We start from the raw sequence: 26,089 nt of genomic DNA, 5'->3' as shown, positions 1-26,089 counted from the left end.
TCAGACCCGTGGGAAGTTCATGAACTGATATCAATCAGATTTTTTTGTTCTCACAGTAAGTGTCAACAGCTCTCACGGTCAGTAAGGTTCGGCAAGGGTAGGGGGGAACGAGGACGAACTTATGGTCGTAAAAGTACAGTATATACTGCGCTCCAAGTTCACGCTGAGCTCTGTCGCGTTTCATCATCTCAAGCTTATCGGCATACTGTTGCTGGGTCTTGCCAATGTCACAGTCTAATCTGCCCACAGCATATGTGAAGGACCTCGACAAAGTGATTTGCAAGACGTGCGGCGCGCAATATCCGCATGAGGAGAGGGATCTGTCCGCCTGCGTCATCTGCTTGGATGATCGCCAGTACGTCCCGGAGTCGGGCCAGGCTTGGACCTCGTTGCGTGAGCTGTTGGACGAGGACGTTCAGACGACGCTTGAGCCCTGGAAACATGATAATAACGTGCTCCGTATCAAGAACGAACCAGGAGTGGGCATCTCTCAGACTCGTCAGTCATGTATGATTGTCATTAGAGTGATGAAGTAGGCTGACGAAGCTTTGTCTGCGCGGCGGTTAGCGATCCTCCTCCTCACTGAACGGGGATACATTATCTGGGATTGCTCTGCTTACATGTCCCCATCCGCCCTGCATACGATACAGGGTTACTTTTCCGAAAACCGGCCATTCCTTGGTATCGCTATTTCGCACCCACACTTCTACAACTCCGCTGCGACGATATGCCGTGCGCTAAGGGAGGGAATGCGAGGCAAATCTGCAGAAGCGATGGTCTACGCCCACGCAGCCGACAGAGTATGGTGGATGCGCACGGACGACCTGGCCATCGTTAACTTTTGGGAAGGCGCATCGTACAATTTCATCCAACAGTCCGCGGAGAAGCTGTCAATGATCAGATGCGGAGGTCAGTCCGCGAGAGATGATCTTCAGTCAGCAGCATCACTGAAATTGTCGTCTGAAGGGCATTTTCCGGGATCGTGCGTGTTGCACTGGCAGCCGAAGGGCAGTAAAACGATCAACAACAGCATAAGTATCACGCGCAGTCTTGTGCTCTGTTCGGACACCTTCATGATTGCTCCTGACCGTAAGACCATATCGTTCATGTACTCCTACCCTAATCAGGCGCGTCGCATGTTCCCTCCTCGCCGTGTTGAATGCACTTACATCGGACCTACCTGGCAGGTGCCCTTGAGCCCTAAGGAAGTGGGAGGTATATGGCAAGCCATAGCATATCTTGGATTCAACCGAGCGTTATCTGCATGGCCTGGAAGGGAAATAGTGCACGACGCAAAGAGTCTCGTGTTGAAGAGTGCCCTGCGTTTCACGCGGATCGCGGGTCTCGAGCCTCTGCAGGTCGGTATCGACGAGCAAATGTCTCTGTACTATTAGGGACACCTTCCAATTTGCAATGCCCCCGGTAACGCGCAGAAGGGGGGGCGGTACCAAATATGGAGAGGCGAGACACTGCTCATCGCATCGATCGTACTGTCTTTTCTGCGGCGATAGATCAGTGGCTTAAGCAGTAGATGATACATGTAAATGCACAGCGTCAAGCGCTGTATGCTCCGGATGGCCTCCGACATCCTGAACGACCGTAATGCTGGCATGCTTCCTTCAAGTCGCTCAAGCAACCTGAGTCGGGTTATTCCGGTCCTGTCGAATTCACCGATGGCCTATACACGTTGTTCAGGGATCTGTCGCTGCGATTGCTGTAACTTGGGGGATAGGAGATCTTACTGGATTAGCAAGATGCGTCGGACCTGGCGCCTCTGAATGAGCCCTATCTTACTGTTCATATGCAATGTAAACAGTGGTTGATACGGGTGTGGTGAGGTATCCCAAATGTAGTCGCCTTTAAGGTTTGCTACGCGATTTCAGGTGTATGTTGGCCCACCTCGCCGAGCGCGCCGTCTTGAGGCGACAAGACAAAGAACTGTGAAGCGGAGCGATGCTGAAGGTAGCGAGTTAAGGTGGTACGTCTCTCGTCCTCAACGTACTTAGCCGCGGCCCTGACTCATTCGCTGAGGTCATCGCAAAATACGTTCATGTTCTGTTTTTGTTTGTAAAATGGTACCTCTGCCCTTTATGCGATGCGAAAGGCGTTGCCACATGTTTTAGTCTAGCACGAAAACGCGCCCCTATCTGGCGCTACACAAATTGTCTCAGCGATCTCTCATAGCTAAGTGTTAACGTTGAGGTAATCACAGGATGAAGATGTTGCCGTCCTCGTCCTTCCCCAGTCCTGCGGGTTGGATATGCAAAGCTACTGGCCGCCCCCTCCGCAATGATAGCCAGAAATAACACTTGAACTCCGCGCCACAGATAGTGATCGTAAACTCGAGCGAGGTAGCGTTGCAGTCGCTTGCGAACGTCTACTCCTCCTCGACGCACTTCGGCGGACTTGCTGAACGCAATCTGCGCGACATCCACAAGAAGGTACGATAGATTGCGAGAGAGGGACGCATCGAAGTGGGGACGCGGTGCAGCGCGGTGCCGGAGTCGAGGATGGCGGAGTCGTTCGTCACGAGCTTAGGTTGGCTGAGGAACATGTTCGAGCTGATGTCGATGGTATGGAATAAATCTTGTGGGGCGCGGACGACGGCGATGGGCCCGGGGTTGACCATGAAGGGAACCGGGGTGATCCCGCCGAAGGCAAGGTGGGCCAGGTGGATAATAAAGTCGAGTTTCTTCGGCGGATATGGAGCCACTGTCGAGCCCGACGGAGAAGACTGCACGAAGTCAGCTCATGATAGGAGGAAAGACCCGAAAAGACAGTGACGCACATAGCGAAGACGCTTCAACCCCTCGATGGCCGTGAAGAACGCGTTGTGTATAGTGGGCAGTGTTGGAGGACGAGTCTTGTACCGTCGCCATTCTACGAGGCTGCGGCGCTAGCCAGGTCGACCTCCTGCTCAGCCACGACGCGGCGTTGGTGTTGATCGGCTGACTCGGGAGCTCGTTATCTCCATCGACCGCGCCGAGTAATCCTACCTACCTACCTACCATCATTCGGGACAGGAATGTCCTTCGACTTGGAGTGGTCGAACCCGGCTTTGCCCAAGTCGCCGCGAGCTGGGCTGGGTAGGGGCATTTTGGACACGTCAAAGCACTCGGAGCCTCAGCAAGGCATGAGTGGGAGCTGGAAGGATGTAGGCCTACGTAGGCGCGATAATGAACCTGGATTATGGAGCATTTCAGGCATCGCTCATACCTTCCGGTATCCGGCGGTATAGACGATGACCTTAGCTCTGGCCTCCAGCAGGTACCATACTCCTCGTGTTAATTCAAGTTGGCCAGCGTCAAGGTAGGCGCCTTCAAATTTCGCGACCGCGAGATCCTCGGATAGCCGCCATGTGAAGTGAGTTGGTAACCCGAGTAATATGGTGTATCTCTGTCCAAGTTCCTTGGGCTGCATGAAGCTAAATTTGACGACATATAGTAAGCATCGGACTTCGGGCGCTTGCCTTGCATTTCGCCACTGTCATCTTCTGCCGCCTGTTCTGCTCTCCAACAATCGTCGCACGGGCTGCCTGGCAGTTTGCAATATCATAAAGAATAGATTGGCTCTGGTACATCCTGCAGCTGAAGTGAATCACAAGTGCCGCTTGAAGTGCGCTTCCACCCTGAATGAAGCCTCTTAGCTTCCTCGCGATTGATATCTGCACCCCAGCCTGCAAGCTCGTCGTCGACCATGGCCGCCGCGTTATCGGCCCCAGAAATCTTGCTGATGGTGCTCGAGCATCTGGATTTTCATCCATTGCCGTCGATCACCGTCGCGAACCGGATGCATGGCTATACCGGTTGGCCAGTCTTTGACGTCGGCGCGGTGCGGGCGTTCAGCGAAGTGTGTAGGTCATGGGCCGCGCTGGCGCAGCCGTTACTCTTTCGCCATGCCGTCCTGCGCAAGCGCAGGCATGTGCTGTCCTCTCTGGCGGCCATTATTCATGGCTCGAAGACTAGGGGCCGGCTACTCAGGGATGCGGTTTATAGGATCACGCTCTCCGTTGGACCGGACGAGGAGGATGCGCATGCCATACAACGTCGTCCAAGTTCCAGTGATGGCCTGTTTCTTGGCGAAAATCTGGATCAGCCGCCCAATACACACGACCTCGTGAACCTGCTGCGCTCATGCCCAGATCGAGGTCTACAACTTCTATGCGTGAACTCCGTCAGAGGGAAGCTGAATGGTCGGCAACCTCACTCGGAGGAGGCACACCTAGACACGCTCGGTCTCGACGAACGAGCGTTGAGAGCACTGAAGGCCCCTCCCTCTGTCACTTGCCTCTCGGTCTCCACGTGCTCCGACAAACCCGACCGCACGCCATGGCAACTCCTTTCTCTCTTGGCGCCTACAATCAAGATCCTTGCGCTCACCGGAACCGGCCATATACCCGAGTACAATGGCCCTGCACTCACCCAGCTCCGCCTCAACGAGTTCATCTGGATGAAAGAGCGCGCCGAGGGCTGGAGCACCATCCCTTACATCCTCTCCAGCTCGATCGGCCACCTTCGCTCGATCGAAGCGGAAGGAACGCACATTCATCCCGCTGACGTCCTCCAACAGCACCGGATGCACCTCGAGTCGGTTCGCATCACCCAGATGCGCTCCGTCTCGTCTCCGCAACAGGCGTGGTTATCCTATCCCCGGCTGAAGGAGCTCATTCTAGATACGTCTGACTACCACGCGCCGAGGGGTGAGGGGCAGACATTGCTCGCCTCGGAGACGATGCAGCACCTCGCGGGGCGCATCTCGGACGACCTGGAGCTGTGGCACGCGGTCATGGAGCGCCTGCCTAATCTGCGCACGGTCACTGTTGGATGGAAGGACGATGTGCGAGGGCTTGAGGCTGAGTGTGCGGCGCAGAGTATCGAGGTTCGGTCAGGGTTCTCGCCACGCGTCTGTACGCTGCTACTGGTGATCGGGACGCTCACGTCTTGTCATGCTCTACAGCCCTATGACTGCGTGGAGTCTAACACTTATCCCCGAGTACCTCGGGCGGCGATTGCCAATCGCGATCACTAGAAAAAACGAGGTATGTAGTCTACCATGATCGTCCTCGAATCACATATCTTGGCTCTATAGTCAATCCTATATCTCTCTGATGGTTCTCGAGCGCCAGGCTTTGACTTGTCGCCCACGATCGTCGCAGGACCGGACAAACAAGCTTCAAGGTCCACATTCGCTCGGGCATTGCAACCAACACTGCTCCTCCGATCAGTCTCCTCGCAGCGACCGACTTCCCAAGTACCGTCCCGACCGGGATTGCTGCGGTCGCTCGAAGAGTAACCTGCAATTGATTGAGACTGAGTGCGCAGCGCTAGGCAACGAGGTATGGACTGTGTTATGGGTCAGTAGTTCTGCGCATTAATATTGCTAATATTCATCGTTCCGTTGACAACTTCCCCCTCCCCAGCCCTCTCCTTGTCTATCTCAATGACTGGGTCGAGTCCGATATTTTTCTGGGGATTCAGTCCCCGAATATCACAATATCACTCGGAAACATTAACAAGACCGAGCGGTATGGAGACGCTTGCGCCCGTTACGTCACGAAACGTGCTCTAACCTATTCGAGCCTCGATACGGCTTCCGATACCCGACTCCGACGAGGTCGGAAAAATCTCACATCGCACAGTGGTAGTCAAATACCCTGCCTGTGGCGACCTCGGCTTGGACCCATGACACTCACAGAACCTACGTTCTTCTCGCGGAACTACGAGACTGGCCCATGATCGTGGTTTCATGAGTTATTCACCGATGGCAGAGGTCGTATGTCACCGGATGCATCATGCACCATACCACCGCTCAAGCAACGTACGTCGTCGCTGGGAACCCAGCAAATTCCGAACCCGATCCACGCATCAGGGCATCAGGGGTGGGACAAGCTTTCAAGGTCGGGCTGGGAACCACTCATTTGCTACACACGGCCTACGTCTTTGCCGACCCTTTCGATTACCGCATTCCTACTCAGATCAAACGTGCATCCGATTTGCTCACTCTTATGAGCGCTGATCCGCTCGACGCATCCGGTGTCCCTGGTGCCTTACAGCGTAGCCTTTTGCCTCCCCGTCGGAAGAAATGCAATGCTCAAGTCCCTGCGGGCCCAGCTTCTCAATGCAGCGGCACCATGCAGATGACTGATCCGTACCCCTGCGCGTTCATTGCATGACAGCTGCCCAGCTGCCTGGCGGTTATGGACATTGGTGCCCGGCGCATGCTCTCCCGCGGCTGACGTCGCGAGTCTATACCGAATGGAAGGCATGCCGCACTCATGCTGGAGGGTATAAAACCGAAGGCCAGGAGGAGAGGAACGTGCAGGGTGTGTTCTTGAAACTGACCCAACCACCGTACAATCACGATGCTCAAATTCACCACCGTCGCCTTACTTGCTTCTGTCCTCGGCATGTGCGTATGAGAATCTGCGCTGTCCTTAGTCAGACTTGCGGCGGCTGACCTTGCCTCTGCCAGGACATTGGCTGCTCCGAGCCCTCTGCTCGAACGCCAAGATGACTGCATTCCGTACGTGCATGGTCGAACTTTTTCCAAAGCTCAATCGCCAACTGATCTGACTTCAGTTGCGGACCAGATGATGTCTGCCTTGACGGATGCGTAGTCAACCCAGGTGGTCCGATCATCCTGCCTACTACGACTACGTCGACTCCTGTCACCTCTATCTCGTGCCCTGTGTAGGTGTAATAGTGGCATCGGTGCAGGCTTCTCGGCTGATGATTGTCTTCTACAAACAGCTGCAAGCCAGGAATGGTCTGCCCTTTGTTCTGCGTCGTCGTTACGGTAACCCCGACGCCTACGCCTACGACTCATCCATGCAACGAGTGAGGCTTCTCCCTTTTACATGCACCTGGTCCATGTTCTGAATGTGATCTACAGTTGCCACTCCCGCATTTGCCCCCTGTTCTGTACCGCTATCGCACTCGAAGCCACGGCAGCGTGATTTTGAGCTGGGGATCGCATCGCGTACCACTAGCCTCGATACATATATTCCTTGTTACTTATGATACAAACCATTAACCAGTACCGCGTGTAATGTACCATGTCCTATTGATCGATGGTTCCGTCGTTTGTGTTTATTCGTCGCTCGTCTGTGTTCAGCGTTTCCCTCACTTGCGGCTCTCCATCGTCAGCTCCACCAATCCCCCAAGGAACTTCACCTTCGTCGTCCTTTCCCAATGCTCCTGGTCGTTCTTGCTCTCTCCGTCCTTCGTAGCTTTCGCTCCTTCCCCCTGTTCCTTCTCGCTCGGTCCGGCAACAGCCGCCTCCTCCGCCCTCGCGATCTCCGGGGAATAGATCAGCTTGGCGTCCTTCGCACGCCCTGCGTACATCGTGCACATGCGGCTCAGATGTGGGTCGCGCGCGATGAACTCGCGTATGGCATCCGCCTGGCCCTCCATGATACGCAGCGCGAAGATCACGAGCTCCTTTAGCCCCTGTCCGTGTTCCTGTCCCTCCCCGTCCCCATTTGACGATATGGTGTGGGAGGAGGGCGGCATGTTTGCGAAGGTGAATGCCTCGAGCGCATGGAACGAGAAGGCGTAGACGGTCAGCGTCAGCGAGCGAACCTGGGTGAGCGAGCGGAGGAAGACGGCCATGGCAGGCGTGAGGTGGAGGACGTGGATGTTGAGGTTCGTGAGCCGGGTCAGGTTATGGAGGTGCTTGCGCGTGGTATCGTTCGTGACCTCGTCGAAGGGGACGCCGATGGTGAGCGACGTCGGGCCCGGGTTGGACGGGACGAGGTTTATCTGCGTGGAAACGTCGGATCGCGATGATAGGTGAGGAGGGGAGCGCCAAACGTACCCCGAACGGCTGCCGATATGCCGCGACGGGGCGGGGCGAGTACGCGATCCGCTCCGCGTGCGGCAGACTGGTCATGATCGTGTACACCTTGAACATGTCCATATCAAAGCCTTCCTTCATCTCGATGTCGCGCACGTAGCCGGGTATATCCGGGTCCTTGAGCAGCTTCAAAAACCCGTCGTAGGCCGGCCGTTCGACGAGCGTGACGGTGTGCCAGAGCCGGGGCCTGATGATGGCGCGCCATTCGCGGCAGATGAGCTGCCAGCGCCAAGACGAGAGCGGGTAGCCGTTCACTTCGCGGGGGCGGGGCAGGTTGCGGTCGTGGTAGGGGTTCATGGGGTGGTGGTAGAGTGGGTGTTCCGGGTCACGAAAGGGATGGTCGCGTGCGGGCCATACGCCGGGAACGGGGAGGATGGTGGGGGAGATCTCGAATGCCTGGAGTAACGTTTTCGATCGTTCGAGTGCTAAGATGATGATCTCCTCTCGCAGCTCGTAGCTGAATGCATATAATGAGAATTTTGCGGGAAAGGAGTCCCTTGACAGATCCACGTACGGGAGCTCATGGAAAGGAAACGGTTTGGTCTTCGCGGTTGTGAACACCTTGTTCCCGATGCTGAAGGAGATAGACGTTTGTTCGGCCTTGCGTGCATTGTCGATAGCAACAGCTGTGCAAGTACTTTCAGTTCGAGTGTCAAGTAACGGCAGAGGGTGTCACCGACCCAAGCCAGCCGCAGTCTGTCCGGTTGCTTGAGCGATGCCGGGTAGCAAGAGGAAAGCCATGATATCATGACGTCACACGTTTCTAACTCGTCCGACTTTTATCTCTACGCGGTTGCGGAAACCGTGGCCCCAGGTATCCAGGATGGATGCACGGTGGTGGCTCCCTACGTATACGTATTTGCACGGGCGCATATCCCGGAGAAACATAAGGAAGGTTACAGACAGCCGAGATAACCCCAAGCAGAAGAGAAGACGGGCAGATGTCGTTTAAGATGTTGATATAGTAGCGATCCGCCGACGAATCTTCCATCTCGAGTGAGAGGATCTACAAGGCGAAACCTTGAGGAGGTGACTTAAGCATGTCGTCATCTCTCGGATGTTGCAGGTAGTTTAAAGGCTGTAACGATGGACGGGGGTCTATTTGCGGAGACCATCGTTTGTAAGCGACGGCATTCGTCCCGCTCCTTAGAGTCGCGATAGCTAACACGAGCAGGCATGGGACGCCAGGTCGTATATCTGGGCACGCTCTAGGCATCGGCTTTCGACTCGGACGGAGCTTGGACCTCGAAGTTGAACTTGACGTTCTGTCTGTACTTCGTCACCAGATCCGCCGCTGTGCGGATCGACGCGTTCGCGCGATGGATCTCCTACATGGAGGGTCGCGATATGAGACGATATGTTTCAATTAAAGCCGTGGGGGGATGGCAGCGTACTTCGAGTGCTCTGTTGAGCTCCATGAAGAGTTCCGTGGCCTTGTTCTGCCGTACGAACGTGAGCCTTCTCCAGACCGATATTTGAATATAGTAAGTACACTGTTCTTCACGATTCTTTCGAGCAACACAGCCTGACGCTCGTTGTGCGGATTTTCCATAGTATGCTTGCGACAGCTCCGGCGCCAGATGAAGTTTGAGATGAAACACCGGTCACGGCTTGAAGCGACTTGGACTGCACACGCAGCGTGGGTAACCTGCCTACCTACCTACCTGCCGTCAAGCTGCACTGTTGCTACGCTCAAGGTATCACCGACGCGAATTTTACAGCCGTGGAGCGCACCCATCCCAATCAAGCGAATATATGCAGCATGCTGATGAAAGAGGAGAGGGTAACGTAGAAGCACGATCATCCCAAGGACGAGGAACACCGGCACAGCCGGCGACGGGAGTGTCACTTCCTCCTCCGCTTATGCGCAGCGCCAGACTCCGACAACGCACCACCCACCCGGTCCGCCAACGATCCCGCGAGACGTTGAGCCAACCCTCCACCTGGGCCCGACGTTGGTCTCTGAGGCTGACTCTCGCGCTTCGCAGCGCCTTTGATCGACAGCGGCGCGTCCTCGCTCGCTCGTTGCGCCGCCTGCCGCGCCGGAAGCTGCGTCGCGAATGCCGGCCTCGAGGGCTCGTTCTTCGTCCGAGACGGTGTGGGACCGGACGTAGACAGTCGTTCAAGAAGCGACGCCGGGCCGTCCTTGCCCCGGCTACGCTGTCCCCCGCCGTTCGTCGACGGGGTGGCGGCGCCGAGCACCCGTTCGGCGATAGGGGTCGCCCTCCCCGAGCTGGGCTGTATCCGATCCACCAGCGACGCCGTCGCCTGCCCGTCCTCGCGCTTCCGCTTCGCACCGGCGCCGGCGGTGGTCCGCAGCGCGTTCTGGATCTTGTCTACGGCGAGCTGACCAGGTTCGGGCGTTGACTTCCCGTTCGCCTTCCCGCCTGCGGGCCCTTCCTTGGCCCCGTTGGCGCGCGCCGCCTTCTGGGAGACTTGCATGCGCCGAGTGCGCTGCTCTGGCGGCGGTTCGTGCGGCAAGAGCGTCTGCAAAGACGAGCGGAGGACATCAGACGCCGACCAGGCCGAGAGGGAAGGAGCGCATGTCCGCTAACCTTGATGAGTTCCTTGACCTCGTTTGCGAGAGTCGCATCTACTGTATCTAGGCTAGATCTGTTCGTAACCGTCTGTAGTTTCTTGAGGCATTCAATGAATTGGGGAGTGGTGATCTTCTCCTTTCGCTACACGACGAATCAGTGAAGGGGAATCATTGGAGGGAAGATAGAGCGCACTTCTTTGAAGAGGTCTAGAAACGTTTTTGATGCAGTCCAGCACCGAATATCCTTCATTCCGGTGCTCGCGAACGCCTAAGTGCAAGATAAGCGAGCTAAACCCCGCATAGAACACTCCACTCGCCTCGAGAACGACGGGACCTGCTCCGACCGTCTGTCGCTGTATACCAGGCAGCTCCACTTCCGCGAACCTCGTAGATGGCCCTTGTTGCACAATCTCACTACATGCAGAGAGCAGCGAGGCAAAGCCCGACAAGATCGCGACCTGCTCCTCTGGAGCCAGCGACAACAGAACGTCGCCTCGCAGGATTGACGTCAGGTAGAACCCTAACAAGGGTATCGGGGTGCCAATTTTTTTCTCAGTGACGACATGTGTAGCAAGGGCGAGCCACGCAGATGTTGCGTCGAGCCGCTTGGCGCCTTGTCGGCTCTCCTGCAGATCCTCTTTGAGCGCAGCTCGAGCGCGATCGCATAGCGTCTGGAGGAGCTCCACTCCACGAGCGGGGTTTGTCCTGTATGAAGGCAGAACCAGAAGGATGTCCTTCACGATGATATCCGCCTCCTTCACGTCAAGTTTTGCGACAGCCTGGCCAGCAATAAGTTTCAGCCTTTGCAACATCGAAAAGATAGCGCAAAAAACGGCGCACCCGCAGCATCCCATTCACCACCGCGTTGTCCACATCTCCATTCTGCTGGCAATGCCGGACGATCGACCCCCGCTTGACCTCGTCGCGCATATACGCAATCACGAGCCTTCTCAGGTTGTCCCGGATGACCTGTTCGTCCGGCTCCCTGGACTCGTCCGGAGGCACGATTTGGTCGAGGAACACGCCGAACGTCGCGCGTGGGTCGATGTCGAGGTGCTCCGCCAGCTTCCTGCCCACGAACTTGACCTCTTGGGCATCATCTTTGGGAAGGAAAAAAGGGGGAGAAGGGAACAACCAACAACAACGCCGTACCGGGCTGAGCAACCGCGCATACCGGAGTAAAGAGAGCTCGCTTGGCGGCGAACTACGCACCACTCTGCAGCAGCTGGACCAGGACGTCCGCGTTTCTTCGTACCCACTTCCTGTCTTCTTGCGAGACCGCGAGAATGGCCTGGTACCCCTTCAGCCGTATCTGCATTCACAACCCGCCAGTGAGCAGACGTGCCCGCGAGATAACAACGGGGGCGTCCCACACCTGCTGATCTGGGTCCTCGCACAAGTCATAAACCGCGTTGATTGCGTCGTCCTCTAAGTCTGGGAAGTACTTGATGTACTTCGGTATGTTCTCGGCGACGAGGCTCTTGATGTTCACATGCGAGGAGTGTACGAGCTGGATCAACTGCGTGAGTGCTTCTTTGCGCTGTACAAAGCCTCGATTAGTTCATACAGTATCAAGAGAAGTCATTCAGCCAACAACGCACTGCGGTTGAGTTCCCTGATAGCCGTTCAGCGTTCTTCAACTGCGTCCGAAGCTCGCGTTCCTGCTCTTGAGCCATGACAGCAGCTTTCTAACAATCAGTGTTGGGGACGTAGATCTCGTCGCGGTTCCTGCGCGAAGGCGTATGACAGGTGGGCTTGTAGTGGATTATTGCGGCGTTATGGATAGAAGAACAAGAATAACAGAGGTAGGTAGGTAGGTATATTTCGTCCCAATAGCGGAACAAGAGGCAAAAGCAGGAGCTTGCCACAGCGCGCTCTTCACCCCGTAGAAGCGAAGTACCCACGGTCACACTGACTACATATGTAGGCGCAATTTTTTACTACCGCATATTATCAGTTGTATTTGCTACTTTGTCTTGCGTACAGGTTAAATTTCGAGTACTTTAATGCGAAGATAAAATGAATAGACTTCGATGCACTTACAGCCCTTTTCATCGCGGCCGAAGGCTACGGTGACAACATCGCTCGTACAAGCAGCGACTCTAGCATGCTTGCAATCGCGAATATGCTTTTGAACGCCAGCTTTGTGCTTCGCTGCCCGAAGTACTCGGGGAAGCGTATCGGACTCAACGCCGTCGTAGGGCTGCGTAACACGACATCAGGTGTGCGTCCCAGTCACCACGAGTGCGAGATGACTGACCCGAAATACAGTCCGGACTTCGGTATCCCGCGCCGCGCCCTCAGCCTGGAGCACTCGCACATCGCCTGTCCGCCCGACGGTGACCACGGGCAGGTTCGGGAGGCGCTGCATGACCGCGCGCCACAGCTCCAGGTCGTCCGAGATGCGCATCGGGAGGTGCTACACCGTCTCCGACAGGGCGAGCAATGAGCGCCGCTTTGTCAGTCATCAGACGTGTCCAGAATGAGCTCCTTCAGCCGGCCATAGGATGGCCGCGCCTGTTGCGGGAGCGATACGGATTGCATCCGACTCGAGGTGCATGCGATGCTGTTGGAGGACGTCAGCGTGTCGAATGTCCGTTCCTCCCATTTCGATCGAGCGAAGGTGGCCGATCGAGTTGGAGAGGATGTAGGGGATGGAGCTCTAGCCTCCCGCTCGCTATTTCATCCAGATGAACTCGCTAAGGCGGACGAGTGAGTGCAGGACCGTGGTATTCACGTATTTGGCAGGCTCCGGTGAGCGTGAGGATCCTGATAGTAGGCGCAAAGAGGGAAAAGAGTTGCCATGGTGTGAGGTCGGATTTGTGGGAGCTCGTAGAGACCGAAAGGCAAGTGACAGAGGGGGGGCGTTAGAGCTTTCAATGCTCGTTCGTTGAGACCGAGCGTGTCCAGGTGTGCCTCCACGTAACTGCCCTCTCACGGAGTTCACGCAGAGATGTACGCAGCCCTCGGGCAGGGCACGCGCGGAGCACGCTCACGAGGTCATTTGTACTGGGAGGTCGATCCAGAGTTCCGCCGCTAGGTAGCAGGTCATCGAAACTTGAAGGACGCCGTGTGACATGTGCATCTTCCTCGTCTGGTCCAACGGAGATGGTGATCCTGCAAACCGCGTCCCTGAGAGCCTCTCCCCTCGTCTTCGAGCCATCGAGAGCACCCAAAATGACAGCACATGCCTGCGCTTGCGCAGGACTGCATGGCGAAAGAGAAAGGGCTACGCGAGTGCGGCACATAGCCTACACACTTCACCGAACGCCCGCGGCCGCCCCGATATCGAAAGATTGGCCAACCGTTGTAGCCGTGCATCCGGTTCACAGCGGTGAACGACGGCGACATATTAAAAACCAGATGCTCGAGCACCATCAGCAAGATTTCTGGGGTCAATGACGGTGCGACCCTGATCGACGACGACCCTACAGGCTGGGGTGCCGATATGAATCGCAAGGAACCTAGCAGGCTTTATTCAGGATGAGAGCGCACTTGTCGTTCACTTCAGAATGAGTCAGATCCTTGTACCACGGACCGCACGGTAGCCCTGTGTGACAATAATATAGTTAACGAGCAGTACGGGTGGCAGAAGATGACGGCGGCGAGACGCAAGGCACCGCTTCGTACAGCACAGGCACAGCGCCAGCAGCGCCGCATCGCGGGTCGCAAGTCATCTTCTAGTCCAAGTCACCAAGCTATCTCCGTGTTCTGTCTTTTGCGCGCCCGTCCACATAGCATGAAACTACTCACGAATAAGAGAACGAAGCGAACGGGGAACCCGAAAACCTCCGCCACATTCGGCATCTTCCGCGTGGCAGTGCTGCTTACCAGCCCTTGGCCCCGCTGCTCGCGCCACGGCCCCCGCATAGTCTCAGTTTCAGTCATCCACCATCATCCTTCCCCCTTCTCGTTCTCTGCTCTCTGCTCGTACTTCACTCACATCTTATATCTCCTAATATCCTCATGAAACTGTCTGCAAGCTATGTGTTGTTGGCGGGCGCTTTCCTCGGTGAGTGGCTCGTCTCGAGATAGGCGGTGGAGTACCGCGATAATGATGCTGATCGTTGTGTTTTTTTTTTGCGCGGTAGCTATGAACAATGTCAACGCGAGCCCTATTCGTGTGATCATGGTCGAGTCGCACGAGGAGCTTATCAGCACCAAAGGCGCCGGTCTGCTTCGCCTTGGACATGCCGCCGCGCACGCGATGCCCCCCCAGCGTATCGAACCCGCCGTCATGGGCGCCGTCGTCGCCTCCTCCTCCGCTCCCCCGATCTACAACGTGAACAGTACCGGGTCGTCGCCCAAGGGAAAGCATTGCGCTATGCACGCGAAGAGCGCTCAGGCCAAGGCCAAGGCGATCGAGATCTCCAACTCGTTCAGGAAGTTGCTCGGCATGCCGCTGATTCAGACTGGGAAGGAGGCGTTCGGGAAGGCTCACGGCGGGTACGCTATATACAAACCCGTTGCGCCCATCGACGTGGACGACAAGATCGTCGAGATGAAGAAGTATTCGGCAGACAGGAGTGGGGAGGAGACGTTTGCGACGAGGGTGCATCAGGCGCTGATCACGCTCGGGCCTTGGGAGGGACGCGCAGTCGCCTTTGTCCTCGGTTCGTATCTGAACGCAGCATTCTTCTGAATTTTAACTGACGCAACTTGTCGTGTAGGTTGCGGCATCGGCGTTCTGCTTCGCATGGTGTGGGTCATGCTCATCGTCACCGCTCGCATGTTCAAGGGCGGCCGCTCGCACTCTGAAGACGACGAGGTTGAATACACTCTCGTATTCGAACACGCCCTCCCGGATGCGGAAGAGATCGCTGTTCCGCCGCCGCAATACACGGACTCGGACGAGAAGGGCCAAGTTCAGCTCGTGGACTCGAAGGCCTGAAAGCGGACTTTTGTCTGCTTCAAGCCTGCCACCGCCTACTGCTCGCCCGAGTTAGCGTCTTCCCCTCATTGATTGCTCCCTCATTCCGTACTCATCCTTAGCGTTACTGACTCCGGACTGAAGTTGCCTCGTTTTTCTACTGACCCCAACTAAGCATTGTATCGTCGAAGACTCCCTCCGTCCCGTACTATCCTGTACCACCTTTCCCCTTGTAGGGTCACCGCCTTATTCTATGAATGGATGCGCCATCGCTTATAAGTCCCTGCAAAACTGATTTGGTTCGCTCTTTGCGTCAGGCAGAATGCAGAACCACTAGAACCCTGTAATTCCCGGTTTGCTGTGAAAGCGTTATCGGTGTACCGGATCTCGGTCCTTCGGGCTCTACTTCTCTCTACGACCGCTCGGCTTAATTTTGCGTGAGGGTACAAGTATACTTACACTGACACTGCGTGACCCTCACCCGCCTTTGCGTTCCTTCGTCCCGTCTCTTGCGTGCCCTCCTCTTGCATTTTCTCCGTCGTTGACCCGCCTCAGCCTCGCGCGCGGGCTTGTGGGAACGATCGATTAGCGGACCTCAAGGTTCAGCCCGGTCCAAACAAACTACCAACAACCGTCCACCAGCGCATAAGACCGCCCACAGACTATCCTCATCAGCCAGGCCAAGCCCCGCGGGATGTCCGGGCGCCAAAAGTCGGGAGCCAAAAAGCGCCGCCCAGTCCAGCGCGATCGCACGGTGACGACGCTCGCCGCCGACCCCGACACGCCCTTCCTCGTCCCGACGACGACCGAGGAGCCCGCGTCCCACTTCCACCCTCACCCTCACCAGCCGTTCGGCAACAACAACACCGGCGTCCCCGGCGCGGGTGGATTCGTGGGCGGCGGCTTCGGTATGGCGCCGGCGTATGCGCCGTTCGGGTCCTACCAAGCCGGAGGCTCTGGTCCCGGCGGTGGTGGAGGGTTCAACCAGCACCAGCCTATGCATCCCAATTCATTCGCTGCGTCCCAGCCCCAGCCCTACTTCTCGCCCCAGATCACCCAGCAACAACAACAGCAGCAACAACACTATCCTCCCTCGAAGAACCCCCACGGACAGCACCAACAGCAGCAGCAAATGAACGACCTGGAAAGGCTCGAGAATCTCAAGGCGGTCATCAAGAACGGCCAACACGAGTTCTTTCAACCCGTACCGCAGCCTGATCACCTCGCGGGCGTCTGGCTGGGGCCGCGCAAGCCTCCGTCAGCGTCTATCCCAGGAGCGGCTCACGTACCACCCCACCCCGAACAGATACCTGACGATAGGGACAGACCGCTTTCTTCCTCGATGCATACGGGTGCCAGCAACGGGAACGGGAACAACAACGGTGGCGCCTCGCATTTCCGTCGTGCTCCTCTGCGTCCGGAAGGCTCCCTTGCGTCAACTGTCTCTATCACTTCGTCAGATGGCGGCCGTCGTTCCGGACCTGGAGATGACAAGGATGCTAAAGACGTTTCTGGTACTCGAAAGCTTGCACCTCAGAACTCGACTGGCTCGGTGACCTCGAACAATGTGCGTCTTCCCCCTTTTCCCCCTCCCCCCTCCCTCATTCCCTTATAGCCGTAGACTAAAGCTGACGATGTGTCACCTCCTCAGGACTCACAGGCCACTCCAAGACGGCGTTCTGATGCCCAGGAAAAATTGAATTGCTCTGGTCAACAGCAACAACAACAGCCTCTCTCCCGCAACGGCAGCTTGACCGACCCCGCCGGCACTCCTTATGGCTCCTCTACTTCTTCCTCTGCTCGTGACCCTCTTCCTTTTCAAAGATCTCGCACTGGCTCCACTGCTAGCCAGGCACCGTCAGGGGGCCGCACTAGGCCCACCTTTGACTCAACCGGCTCTCGTCCTGACGCTGACCGTGACCGTGACCGTGACAGACCTGCTACTGATATGACCATGTCCTCTCCAACGCTGCGTCGCCCCGGACCTGGTAATAGCCCCTCAAAGCTAGACGCTCGAGACAGAGATCAAGACAAGGATAGGGACCGGGACAGGGAGAGAGATGAGCCCTCCCGCTTTTCGCGCGATGGCAGAGACTCGGCTTGGTCGTCCGCTGGCGATCGACCTGGGCCGCTTCCTCCTGTGGACGACCGTCGCGGGCGCTTTGATCCTCCCCGAGGCGCATCCGGACCTGAACCGGCTGCTCGTCTCACAGACCCGCGCGATGTTCCGCGGTCAAGCACATTTGAGAGAGAACGTGATCTGGACAGAGACAAAGACCGAGGGATATACTATCACGACAAAGACGCGCCTTGGGAACGCGCCGACGATCGATCGCGCCGCCCGCCCCCGCCGCCGCTCGCACGGCGTTTGGAGCCTAGTAGATCGCAAGACGACCTCATGAACGTGGACAGACGTGATCCATACCCGCCCTCTGCACCCGACAGGCGTGCGGATCCTACTCCACTGTCGTCTGCCTCGTCCAGTAGGCCACTCTCTGCAAGTACCAACACGAGCGTGAATGATCGCGATAGGGACTACCGGGCTCCGCTACCTCCGCCCCAGGGATCAGGAACGTCTCGCCCTCAGGATCCAAGGGATGATCGCGGTATGCCTCCTCCAGATTCTCGTTCTCGCGCTTCGCTCGATGCTCGCCCGCCTTTCGGGGCGGATAGGGATGTGTCTCGGCCAAGAATTGACTCGAACGTGGATGATCGTCGCGTCCCGCCTTCCCCAGGAAAACATGAGGTTGACAGAGACACTAGAGGTCGTGGCCCGCTCCCTGCTAGCCCCCGACAGCTGCCCATCGATCGTGAACGTGAACGTGAGCGCGCGCCGGTGCCGCCGTCTCCAAAAGGTTCTGCGCGTGGCCCTCTCCCACCTCCGCCGGAACGCCGCCAGTTGTCTGTCTCTAACTCTTTCGATGATCGCCGACCCGTGCCTGGTTCTGCTACAGCTCTGGATGACCGTCGACCTCCGCCTGCTTCTGCTCCCGTGGATGATCGCGGGCCTCCGTCTCGCCAAACATCAGGTAACATTTCCGCGAACGACTCCCGGGCCCCTCCTGTTTTGGAGCCTAGATCGACCCAGCCTCCTCCGCGCGCACCGTCTCCTCCCCGCAACCAGCCTCGTCCACTAGGTGACCGCCTACGTCCCCCAATACCGGCTTCTGCGTCGTCTACCACACCTCTTCAAGACCGTCTCAGCAACCCTGGACCTCCTCGCCCGACAGGCCCACCACTTCTGGACCGTCTTTCCAACCCAAAGCCTCCAGACGCGAACGAAAGGCCCACGCGGCCTGGCCCGGCGCAACCGCCTCCTCCTCCTCGTGATGCTCAGCCGCCACGGCAGACTGCGCCGCTGCCAGACCGACGCCCGAAAATCGAGCCGATCGACGATTCGCCGAGCAAGCTGTTGGCCGAAGCAGCGCGTCGCCACTCTCCGCCGCGTTCCTCTCTGGACGAGCGTGTTCGACGGGACGGGTACCGCACGCCGCCCCCTGCTCACGGACGTGCGCTCCCTCCCGAAGGCGCCAGCTATGGTGGTGGTTCGGGACTGCCGCCACGCGCCGCGTCGCTAGCGCGCGAGGACCATCGCCCCTTCCCGCCGAAGCTGCCCCTTTCACCTGTTTCCCGCCCGGGCGACTACAGGTACTCGCGCGACCCACGGGATGACCTGGACCGGAACTATCGCCCTCCTCCTCCTCGCCCGTACGATGACAGGAGGCCAGACGACATGGACGTCGATCGACCCCTGCGGAGAGGTCCGGAGCCGCCCCTTCCCGCTTCGCGCCCTCCCATCGACGACCGCGGGAGAGACCCCACCCCAAGGCTCTACGATCGCCCCGCCGACGTTGCGTATCCCCCCGCCTCCGCCGACCCGCGTTACGACGCCCGACGGGATTACTACGACGACAAGCCGCCTTTCAGGGCGGATCCTCCACCTCGAGGAAGGACGTGGGACGCGCGTGACAACTGGGATCGCGACCGGCCTCCTCCTCCGCCAGCTGCGCTTCCCGACAGGGAGCCGCGATACTACTCCCGCGACGCGCACCGGCTCAGCAACGGATGGGAGACGAAAGAAGAACACGACCGGCGCGCGGCGTCACCCGTGCCCTCGCACCGATCCTATGACGGTGCCGCGTACCCGATGGCCTCGCGCCTGGCGGACCCTTACCCGGCGGACGACCGCGCACGCGGCTCATACCCTCCGCGCGACCTCGAGCCGCGGCGCTATCCCGATCCCGCGCCACCTCCCCCGCCAGCATACTCGCGCGTGCGTCCGCGCAGCCCAAGTCCTCTCCGCCGCACGCCCTCGGCGGACGACCTCCGCCCGCCCGCCAAGCGCATGCGCGACGACCCATACCCGGATCCGTACTACCCGCCTCCGCGCCGCGACTCCGTCCCGCTCTCGGCGTCCTACCCTCCGCCGCCGCCCCGCAGAGCGGCCTCTCCCCTTGGCGGGTACTACGATCGGCCGCCCGCACCGTACGTGCCCGGCCCGCGGGACTCGAGGGACTACCCGCCTCCTGCTCGAGATGGGCCCGTGGACAGAGCGGGATACAGCACTTCTTCGACTTATGATCGGCGTCCTGACGTGGTGCGCCCGCGTTCGCCGCTGCCACCACCGGTGTATGGTCGGGATACCTATGACCGCCCGCCTTTAAGAGATGATCGGAGATACCCTCCTCCATCGTCCCGTTGAACAACAATCTTGACCTGTAGGCCAGCATCGCTCTCCTCGCATCGGAAGTCTTACTGATCATTGCCCCAGATCTTGCCTGCGATCAATGTACGACAGAACCATCTTGTGATCGGATTTTTTGGTTATACAAGTGCCTTCATGTCCCTCCTCCCAAATTGTTGGTTCTGTAACAACGGCACCCTGTATGTACGAGGCAGTGTTTGATACCATGCTGAGCAAACAAAAATATATGCATTATGCTGTACAAGTTGTATGTTTGTTCCTCGGTCCATTGAGAGCGAGAGGAAGATCGGGTGTTTCTACAGCTGAATCTACTCTAACACGAACCACGTCACGTCATCAAGAGGAGAGTAAGGTGTGTGGAGACAACCCGAAGCTTAGTCGATGTCCATCTCCGACGGGCCGTCGTTCTTGGGCGCCTCCTGCTTCGCCTCTGGTTCAGGCTGCTTGGGCGTCTCGGTACCGGTCGTCGGCTCAACCTTTGGCTTGGGCTTGGGCTTGGTGAGAATGGGGATGGCGACGTTGATGACCTCGTCGCGCTTCTTCGAGATCTCTGCTGCTGTCAGGACGGGGTTCACGTTCTTCGGCCTCTCCGACTGGCGGACGATGTTGTCCTCGAGCCACTTCTGCACCGTCGCACACTTCTCGATCACCGTCTGCTTGTGCTTCTCCTCGATGTGCGAGAACTTTTCATCGCCGGACGAGGCTTGGTTCATGTAGGTGTTGATCGTGTCTCGGAGCGCGCTGATCGCGGACGGGCGCGCCTCGGCCTCACGATAGCGAGCCGCGACGGGGTCGCCGAGCGCCTTGAGCTTGTTGAGGCGCTCGACGTAGACCGACTTGGTCGCGTCCTCACCCTCCTCACTGTACAGCCAGTCCTCGGCCTCAGTGAGGGCGGGGAGGATTGCCTCCTTCTCCTGCGGCTGCACGTAGGCGGCGTACCGGTCGTCGAGCTTGCTGCGGGTGTCATAGATGTACTCCTCGAGCGCGTTCTTGCAATCCTGCATGCGAGCATGAGTAACGATATCTCCCGATAAGCTGCTACAAGCCACGTACCTCAGTGTCCTTGACGAGCTTGTCGGCTTCGTGCATCTGACCCTCGAGCTCCCTTAGGCTGTCGAGGATACTCTTGTCCAGCGACGAGTTCTGGGAGACGATGGGGATGTCCTTCTTCGTCACCTTCGTCTTCTTCTTCGGCGGCTGCTGGTTGCCCTCGCCGTCGACCTCCATCGGCGTCTCCTCGACCTCCGTGCGCTCCTCAAGGTACGCGCTCTGGAACGAGACGAGGCCATCGTTGTCCAAGCGCACGCGGACCTTAACCGGGACAGAGTCCTTGGGTGGCTCAGGGCCAAGGTTCTTCGCCGTGAACTGACCGATCCACGGGTTGATGCCTCCAGGTAGGGTTGCGGGCTCGGCGTAGACGGCCTGAAGGTCGAACGGTCCACTACGGTAGAAGGTGAGCACCTTCGTGCTCGGGATCGTCTGCCCGCGCGCGAAGACGGTGAGCTCGGTGTCCTCGTCCTGGTCGCCGGGCTGCTTCTCCCACTGGATCTTGACGGAGTAGTTCGCGATGTCGGTGATCGCAAAGTCGCGCACGCGGAAGACGGGGGAGAGCATCGCGCACGAGAACGTGGCGCCGCGCGCGACGGCCTCGTCCTGGTTGAGCGTTGTCGAGAGCGTCTTTCCCGGGAACACGCTCTGGATCTTGGCGCGCACGGCGGGGATGCGGGTCGAGCCGCCGATGAGCTCGATCGAGTGCACGTCGTCGAGCTTGAGACCGGCCTGGTCGAGCGCGGCCTGGATCGGGGCCGGGATGCGGTCGAGGAGCTCGCCGATGAGCGCCTCGTACTCCTCCCGGGTGAGCTTGGAGGTGGCGTCAATGTCGTTCATGATCGACTCGACGTTGAGCGGCGCTTCCGAATTGGCGGAAAGGATCTTCTTCAGTTTCTCGCACGAGGCCTGAAGGCGGAACGTCGCCTTCGGATTCGACATGACGTCGATCTTGTACTTGGTCTTGAACTCCTCCGAGAAGTGGCGCACGAGCGCGTAGTCGATCTCGCGCCCGCCGAGGTGGGCGTCGAAGCCGGTGCCCTTAACGACGAGTTGGCCCTTGGAGAAGGCGACGACGGAGGCGGAGAGCGACGAGTGGCCGACGTCTACGAACACGACGTGCCGCGGATTCTCGGGCTCGGGCAGGTCCGCCTTCGTGATACCGTACCCGAGCGCGACGGCGGCGTAGTCGTTGATCAGCCGAAGGCAGTTAAGGCCCGCGATCGCCGCCGCGTCAAGCATCGCCCGGCGCTGGATCTCAGTGAACCAGCCGGGGACGGCAATGACGATGTCGGACACGCCCGTCTTGAGCTCCACGGACGCGATATCCTTGAGCTTATTGAGGTACATGGCGGTGAGTTGCGTTGCTGAGAACGTGTGCGGCTCGCCAACATAGTTGACCTAGGAGGAAACAAGGTCAGCCCGGAACGAGGTATGGACTGGACGCATTACGCACCTGCACACCGACCGTGCCATTCACATCGACGAGCTTGGCATTCAAGAATTTCTTCTCGTATTCTTGCACTTCGGGGTCGTTCAACGTCCGGCCAATCAGGCGCTTGAGCGAGCCTACGGTGTTTTTGAAGTTTGACGTCTCTTGCGTCTTCGCGGCTTCGCCTAAGGCGCGCTGCTTGGGGCCAAAAGCAACCAACGAACTGTAGGTGTTGCGATCAGTTTACGTCCCAGTCCTGAAGACGCGGCTATACGCACGGTGTTTGGCGATTTGAGGTTTCATTGGTGATTATGTCGATACCACGATGTCTTGCGACACCGATCTATGAAATGTAAATCAGCTTTACGATCTTGCTCGTATCCTCGACATCGCGACGTACCTTGCTATGCAAAGTACCAAAGTCGACTCCTACAACGGCCATGGCTTAGATCTGGGATGAGGGAGGTGTGCGGAGAGGGAGGGGATGTGATCAGGACTTGGCCCAAATTTGAGAGGCAACGGCGCGTTTTGCACCGCAAACTCGAAATCTTTCCACCACCTTCGACTGCCTTCTCGCGACTTCCTCACCGGGCGACCACCGGTCTGTCCTCGTTGTTGGAGCGTGTATCGCGACGGCCATCTGCATACACGAGGATCCTCGACGCACTGGAGATCTCCGTCACGTCGTGGTCGTGGATGTCAGCTGGAACGGGAGGAACGCCAGCAAGATTCCTGTGGGAGGCAGCTTGTTCAGTTCGCCAACGAGGACTCGGAGCTCCTGAACATATCCTGCTTCGACCAACCTTGGCTATTTCTGCGATCAATGGGGCTAGAGCACGGATGAAATGTTACCTACGTTGAATGCTTGCCGATCTCAATATTCGGGAAGAGGCGCTTCAAGACTTCGTACCGAGTCTCGTACGATCCACAATCTGTGAACTGATACGATTCAAGCCCGGAACTGAAGATCGCCGATTCAGCGCTAGACCAATTGCTCCTACATTGGAACGGACCTTATGCTACTGTACCCGGTGGACGCACACCCATATATAAAATGGACATCGTGATCTCGGCACTACGGACGCGCGTTTCTCATGCTTGAATATGACAGCTACAGCCTCATCCAGCCAATATTCACGCATACAGAAGATAAGCCTCTACTCAGTCGTTCCTTCGACTATCGAACGTATACCATGTTCAAGCTTCTGTACACTGTCCTCCTTGGCACGGCCGTTCTGTGCGCTATTATCCTCATACGCTTCCCCTGCGCTGGACTCAACTAGACCTTCGCAGAACCGCCTATGCTGTGGACGCTCCGGACCTCACCACCGCGCCCAGCGCCAGTCCAACCGTCACATGTCCCCCGTAAGCTGTGGTCCTTTGCTCGTTTCCTTAGCATCACTTCTGCTGACGACGCCTTCGACATCTTCAGCTGTAACACCGCGCCCACCACGACCGAATCATGCTCCGTTGACGCTGCCGCGCATTCGACGAGCTGCACCACGAAGACGATCTTCCCAACGTGCACGTTCCTCTGCTCGGCGTCGGCGACGAGCACCAATGCTTGACGGGCGCTCGCTCTGTATGCTAGGACATTCAGGCAGTAACGCTGGATTATAACGAGCGTTCCTCCCGAGCGAGTACCATGACTTGTTTGTCGCGTTCCCCGAGCAAGTACTTACTCTGGATGCGGCCCGAAGTACTATTTTTGGAACCAAGGGGCTCGCTTGATCTTTTAATAAATGATGATAAACCTCCGGACGACTGATCTGTTCTCATGGTTCTCAGTCTAACGTGGACAGCGAGGGAACCAACAAGGGGCACGGATCAAAAGCGGATGATAAGATCTGTTTCATCCCGCGTGCCCTGATCGCCAACCTTTCGCGGCGCGTCAAGCTTCAGCTGAACTTGCTCGAAATATCGCTTTTTCAAGAGGCCGAGCGCCGGGCTAGAAATCGTATGCTCAGTTCTTTCTCTGCAGTTTTTCCTCCCACGCGTCTAACGAAGGTGCTTTCCAGGGCCCGGAACCGTCTCACGGTCCTTTCGCTCTACACAGGATTGCGCGCCGTATCTGATGAAGAGTCTGCCATGAACGGGCGCGTTCTGTGGGTTTGATACGGAGTCATCTCGACAATTGCGTCCATTTCGCGCTGGCTGATGGACAGGTCCTCCAAGCCGGAGACACATTGGTGTTAGATGGGGGGTGCCTGAACTGCGCGCTTATTGTCCAATAATAGTCCAAATCCTCGACAGCATGCAAGCGAACGCGTGCGAGTATAAATATATACGGGACGTGGGCGTCCACTGTGCCAAAGCCGTTTTCCAGCCTTACACAGGAACGTTGCACGACATGCTCAAGCTCACGACTTTGATCACTCTCGCCGCCCTCGTCATTGCGTACGTCCTTGTTCCGTACACCGTTATGTCTCGGAGAATGTCTCACACCATGTTCAGCGCGTTGGCTCACCCTGAGAAGCGGGATTGCGCTAAGTAAAGACTACTCCAAGGCTGTTTGCGTTGTATGCCTCATCCATCAGCACACAGATGCACACCTGGCTTCGTGTGCCCCGACTATTGCATTATCGGTCCGATTACTCTGCCCCCTACCGCGTCCACAACGGCACCACCGGTCATCACGCCCACTGCGACCGTCATCTTGGACGAGCGCGAGCTACCGTGCAACAAGTACGTGCTCATTTGTTATGCCATTGGAGTCGCACGGACTCACGCCGTGTATCTATAGCTGTACGGCTCGCATATGCCCCCAGTATTGTACGGTGGCGCTGTGAGCATTGTGACGAGCCTCCGTATCGCACATTTCCCGTAGTGTTGAATGAGGAGTGAGCGGCGTTGCTAGAGTAACACCTCCACGAGCCCTGCTACAGGATGGTACAATAACGCACGGCCAAAAGTCGCCGCGCCCGTGCCTATTATCGTCTTCTCCATAGTCGCTTCCCGCTTCCGGGCGCAACCGCGCCTCAATGCAAATCGTGCCGACTATCATTTTCACCCCTTGCGACAAAATGCGATGCATCTTCTGCGGATCTCAGAGTCAAAGCCCGGCATGCATGGATCCGCTCACGCTCTCCTGGGATACCGCACTGCGACCTGATGGCGCATGCATGCCTGAACTGCGCGATCATTGTTTATTCCATACGGCGAGCCGGAAGTCATTCATTCTCAGATGTCGTACGTAGCATATAAGGATCCGGTGGTATGCGTTGGCATCGCTCGCTCACGCCTTCATCACGGCCCGTCGAAGTTGTCAAACAAGCGACATGTCCAAGCTTACGAGTCTGATCGCCATGGCGGCTTTGGTCCTTGCGTGCGTCCGCCTCTCCGGCTTCGAATGTGTGTGCTGAGAGAATTATGTGTGTAGGGTAGCAGCAAACCCAGTCCCTGAACCTGTGATCACGGCGGCGCCCCTCGCGAACGCCGGTGCTCCAAAGCCCCGCCAGTGCGATTTCACGTACGTCACGACCGCTGCATACTCTGTGTTTGACTATTCAGCCACTCGCAGATGTACGAAGCATGTATGCCCGGAAATTTGCTAAGCGCGCTTACGAAACCTTTCGCAAATGTATCATCAATACGTGAAATCCCATGAGTTTTGAATGTCATGGTTCCTGGCATACTATCATG

The 26,089-nt window shown here is 57.6% G+C and overlaps 11 protein-coding genes across 11 annotated transcripts; 7 read left to right on the top strand and 4 right to left on the bottom strand.

The window, feature by feature from the left end:
• Positions 1 to 166: 166 nt before the first annotated feature.
• PUNSTDRAFT_98270 (uncharacterized protein) lies at positions 167 to 1,547 on the top strand. Its single transcript, XM_007380675.1, has 4 exons — positions 167 to 498; positions 568 to 909; positions 967 to 1,127; positions 1,188 to 1,547. The coding sequence occupies exons 1-4, from the start codon at positions 225 to 227 to the stop codon at positions 1,392 to 1,394; spliced, it is 984 nt and encodes a 327-aa protein (XP_007380737.1). The 5' UTR covers positions 167 to 224; the 3' UTR covers positions 1,395 to 1,547.
• A 551-nt stretch (positions 1,548 to 2,098) lies between these two features.
• Positions 2,099 to 3,096, bottom strand: PUNSTDRAFT_141653 (uncharacterized protein; the record flags this gene model as incomplete). Its single annotated transcript, XM_007380674.1, has 3 exons — positions 2,099 to 2,734; positions 2,789 to 2,888; positions 3,005 to 3,096. The coding sequence occupies 3 exons, from the start codon at positions 3,094 to 3,096 to the stop codon at positions 2,378 to 2,380; spliced, it is 549 nt and encodes a 182-aa protein (XP_007380736.1). The 3' UTR covers positions 2,099 to 2,377.
• A 600-nt stretch (positions 3,097 to 3,696) lies between these two features.
• PUNSTDRAFT_42543 (uncharacterized protein) lies at positions 3,697 to 4,964 on the top strand (the record flags this gene model as incomplete). The annotated part of the gene is made up of 2 exons (XM_007380673.1): positions 3,697 to 4,906; positions 4,957 to 4,964. The coding sequence occupies 2 exons, from the start codon at positions 3,697 to 3,699 to the stop codon at positions 4,962 to 4,964; spliced, it is 1,218 nt and encodes a 405-aa protein (XP_007380735.1).
• A 548-nt stretch (positions 4,965 to 5,512) lies between these two features.
• PUNSTDRAFT_118715 (uncharacterized protein) lies at positions 5,513 to 6,341 on the top strand. The gene has a single exon (XM_007380672.1). The coding sequence runs from the start codon at positions 5,792 to 5,794 to the stop codon at positions 6,170 to 6,172; it is 381 nt and encodes a 126-aa protein (XP_007380734.1). The 5' UTR covers positions 5,513 to 5,791; the 3' UTR covers positions 6,173 to 6,341.
• A 20-nt stretch (positions 6,342 to 6,361) lies between these two features.
• On the top strand, positions 6,362 to 6,840 carry PUNSTDRAFT_131385 (uncharacterized protein; the record flags this gene model as incomplete). The annotated part of the gene is made up of 4 exons (XM_007380671.1): positions 6,362 to 6,408; positions 6,472 to 6,522; positions 6,579 to 6,689; positions 6,750 to 6,840. The coding sequence occupies 4 exons, from the start codon at positions 6,362 to 6,364 to the stop codon at positions 6,838 to 6,840; spliced, it is 300 nt and encodes a 99-aa protein (XP_007380733.1).
• Positions 6,841 to 6,991: 151 nt separating this feature from the next.
• On the bottom strand, positions 6,992 to 8,207 carry PUNSTDRAFT_118714 (uncharacterized protein). Its single transcript, XM_007380670.1, has 2 exons — positions 7,816 to 8,207; positions 6,992 to 7,760 (listed from the first exon to the last, which is right to left on the bottom strand). The coding sequence occupies exons 1-2, from the start codon at positions 8,149 to 8,151 to the stop codon at positions 7,122 to 7,124; spliced, it is 975 nt and encodes a 324-aa protein (XP_007380732.1). The 5' UTR covers positions 8,152 to 8,207; the 3' UTR covers positions 6,992 to 7,121.
• Positions 8,208 to 9,282: 1,075 nt separating this feature from the next.
• On the bottom strand, positions 9,283 to 12,151 carry PUNSTDRAFT_118713 (uncharacterized protein). The gene is made up of 8 exons (XM_007380669.1): positions 11,995 to 12,151; positions 11,769 to 11,933; positions 11,606 to 11,705; positions 11,234 to 11,493; positions 10,711 to 11,172; positions 10,587 to 10,661; positions 10,410 to 10,535; positions 9,283 to 10,341 (listed from the first exon to the last, which is right to left on the bottom strand). Exons 1-8 carry the CDS (start codon positions 12,067 to 12,069, stop codon positions 9,700 to 9,702), a joined length of 1,905 nt encoding a protein of 634 aa, XP_007380731.1. The 5' UTR covers positions 12,070 to 12,151; the 3' UTR covers positions 9,283 to 9,699.
• Positions 12,152 to 14,282: 2,131 nt separating this feature from the next.
• PUNSTDRAFT_124676 (uncharacterized protein) lies at positions 14,283 to 15,568 on the top strand. The gene is made up of 3 exons (XM_007380668.1): positions 14,283 to 14,405; positions 14,485 to 15,006; positions 15,064 to 15,568. Exons 1-3 carry the CDS (start codon positions 14,360 to 14,362, stop codon positions 15,282 to 15,284), a joined length of 789 nt encoding a protein of 262 aa, XP_007380730.1. The 5' UTR covers positions 14,283 to 14,359; the 3' UTR covers positions 15,285 to 15,568.
• An 822-nt stretch (positions 15,569 to 16,390) lies between these two features.
• PUNSTDRAFT_124674 (heat shock protein 70) lies at positions 16,391 to 22,942 on the bottom strand. Its single transcript, XM_007380667.1, has 7 exons — positions 22,848 to 22,942; positions 22,726 to 22,790; positions 22,472 to 22,670; positions 21,022 to 22,416; positions 20,035 to 20,966; positions 16,915 to 19,981; positions 16,391 to 16,830 (listed from the first exon to the last, which is right to left on the bottom strand). Exons 1-5 carry the CDS (start codon positions 22,887 to 22,889, stop codon positions 20,343 to 20,345), a joined length of 2,325 nt encoding a protein of 774 aa, XP_007380729.1. The 5' UTR covers positions 22,890 to 22,942; the 3' UTR covers positions 16,391 to 16,830; positions 16,915 to 19,981; positions 20,035 to 20,342.
• Positions 22,943 to 23,640: 698 nt separating this feature from the next.
• Positions 23,641 to 24,015, top strand: PUNSTDRAFT_131379 (uncharacterized protein; the record flags this gene model as incomplete). Its single annotated transcript, XM_007380666.1, has 3 exons — positions 23,641 to 23,684; positions 23,741 to 23,812; positions 23,880 to 24,015. 3 exons carry the CDS (start codon positions 23,641 to 23,643, stop codon positions 24,013 to 24,015), a joined length of 252 nt encoding a protein of 83 aa, XP_007380728.1.
• A 487-nt stretch (positions 24,016 to 24,502) lies between these two features.
• On the top strand, positions 24,503 to 25,436 carry PUNSTDRAFT_118711 (uncharacterized protein). The gene is made up of 3 exons (XM_007380665.1): positions 24,503 to 24,844; positions 24,902 to 25,132; positions 25,191 to 25,436. Exons 2-3 carry the CDS (start codon positions 24,992 to 24,994, stop codon positions 25,272 to 25,274), a joined length of 225 nt encoding a protein of 74 aa, XP_007380727.1. The 5' UTR covers positions 24,503 to 24,844; positions 24,902 to 24,991; the 3' UTR covers positions 25,275 to 25,436.
• Positions 25,437 to 26,089: the final 653 nt, after the last annotated feature.

The sequence above is a fragment of the Punctularia strigosozonata genome (assembly GCF_000264995.1).
Source record: "Punctularia strigosozonata HHB-11173 SS5 unplaced genomic scaffold PUNSTscaffold_3, whole genome shotgun sequence".
In the NCBI taxonomy this organism is placed as follows: Eukaryota; Fungi; Basidiomycota; class Agaricomycetes; order Corticiales; family Punctulariaceae; genus Punctularia; species Punctularia strigosozonata.
This window is presented reverse-complemented; position numbering and strand designations above follow the sequence as displayed.

Bases quoted from the DNA above. Each gene is read 5' to 3' on its own strand.
- PUNSTDRAFT_98270 (XM_007380675.1), top strand. From the start codon at position 225: ATGTCACAGTCTAATCTGCCCACAGCATATGTGAAGGACCTCGACAAA. The intron at 910-966 runs GTCAGTCCGCGA...TGTCGTCTGAAG, and splicing joins GTCAATGATCAGATGCGGAG to GGCATTTTCCGGGATCGTGC. The intron at 1,128-1,187 runs GCGCGTCGCATG...CCTACCTGGCAG, and splicing joins TGTACTCCTACCCTAATCAG to GTGCCCTTGAGCCCTAAGGA.
- PUNSTDRAFT_118715 (XM_007380672.1), top strand. From the start codon at position 5,792: ATGCACCATACCACCGCTCAAGCAACGTACGTCGTCGCTGGGAACCCA.
- PUNSTDRAFT_118714 (XM_007380670.1), bottom strand. From the start codon at position 8,151: ATGAACCCCTACCACGACCGCAACCTGCCCCGCCCCCGCGAAGTGAAC. The intron at 7,761-7,815 runs GTACGTTTGGCG...GTTTCCACGCAG, and splicing joins CATATCGGCAGCCGTTCGGG to ATAAACCTCGTCCCGTCCAA.
- PUNSTDRAFT_118713 (XM_007380669.1), bottom strand. From the start codon at position 12,069: ATGGCTCAAGAGCAGGAACGCGAGCTTCGGACGCAGTTGAAGAACGCT. The intron at 11,706-11,768 runs GTGTGGGACGCC...TTGTGAATGCAG, and splicing joins GCGAGGACCCAGATCAGCAG to ATACGGCTGAAGGGGTACCA. The intron at 10,342-10,409 runs GTTAGCGGACAT...TCGTCTTTGCAG, and splicing joins AGGTCAAGGAACTCATCAAG to ACGCTCTTGCCGCACGAACC.
- PUNSTDRAFT_124676 (XM_007380668.1), top strand. From the start codon at position 14,360: ATGAAACTGTCTGCAAGCTATGTGTTGTTGGCGGGCGCTTTCCTCG. The intron at 14,406-14,484 runs GTGAGTGGCTCG...TTTGCGCGGTAG, and splicing joins GTTGGCGGGCGCTTTCCTCG to CTATGAACAATGTCAACGCG. The intron at 15,007-15,063 runs GTTCGTATCTGA...CTTGTCGTGTAG, and splicing joins CGCAGTCGCCTTTGTCCTCG to GTTGCGGCATCGGCGTTCTG.
- PUNSTDRAFT_124674 (XM_007380667.1), bottom strand. From the start codon at position 22,889: ATGGCCGTTGTAGGAGTCGACTTTGGTACTTTGCATAGCAAG. The intron at 22,791-22,847 runs GTACGTCGCGAT...TACATTTCATAG, and splicing joins TTGGTACTTTGCATAGCAAG to ATCGGTGTCGCAAGACATCG. The intron at 22,671-22,725 runs GTGCGTATAGCC...CAACACCTACAG, and splicing joins ACCTCAAATCGCCAAACACC to TTCGTTGGTTGCTTTTGGCC.
- PUNSTDRAFT_118711 (XM_007380665.1), top strand. From the start codon at position 24,992: ATGCACACCTGGCTTCGTGTGCCCCGACTATTGCATTATCGGTCCGAT. The intron at 25,133-25,190 runs GTACGTGCTCAT...GTGTATCTATAG, and splicing joins CGCGAGCTACCGTGCAACAA to CTGTACGGCTCGCATATGCC.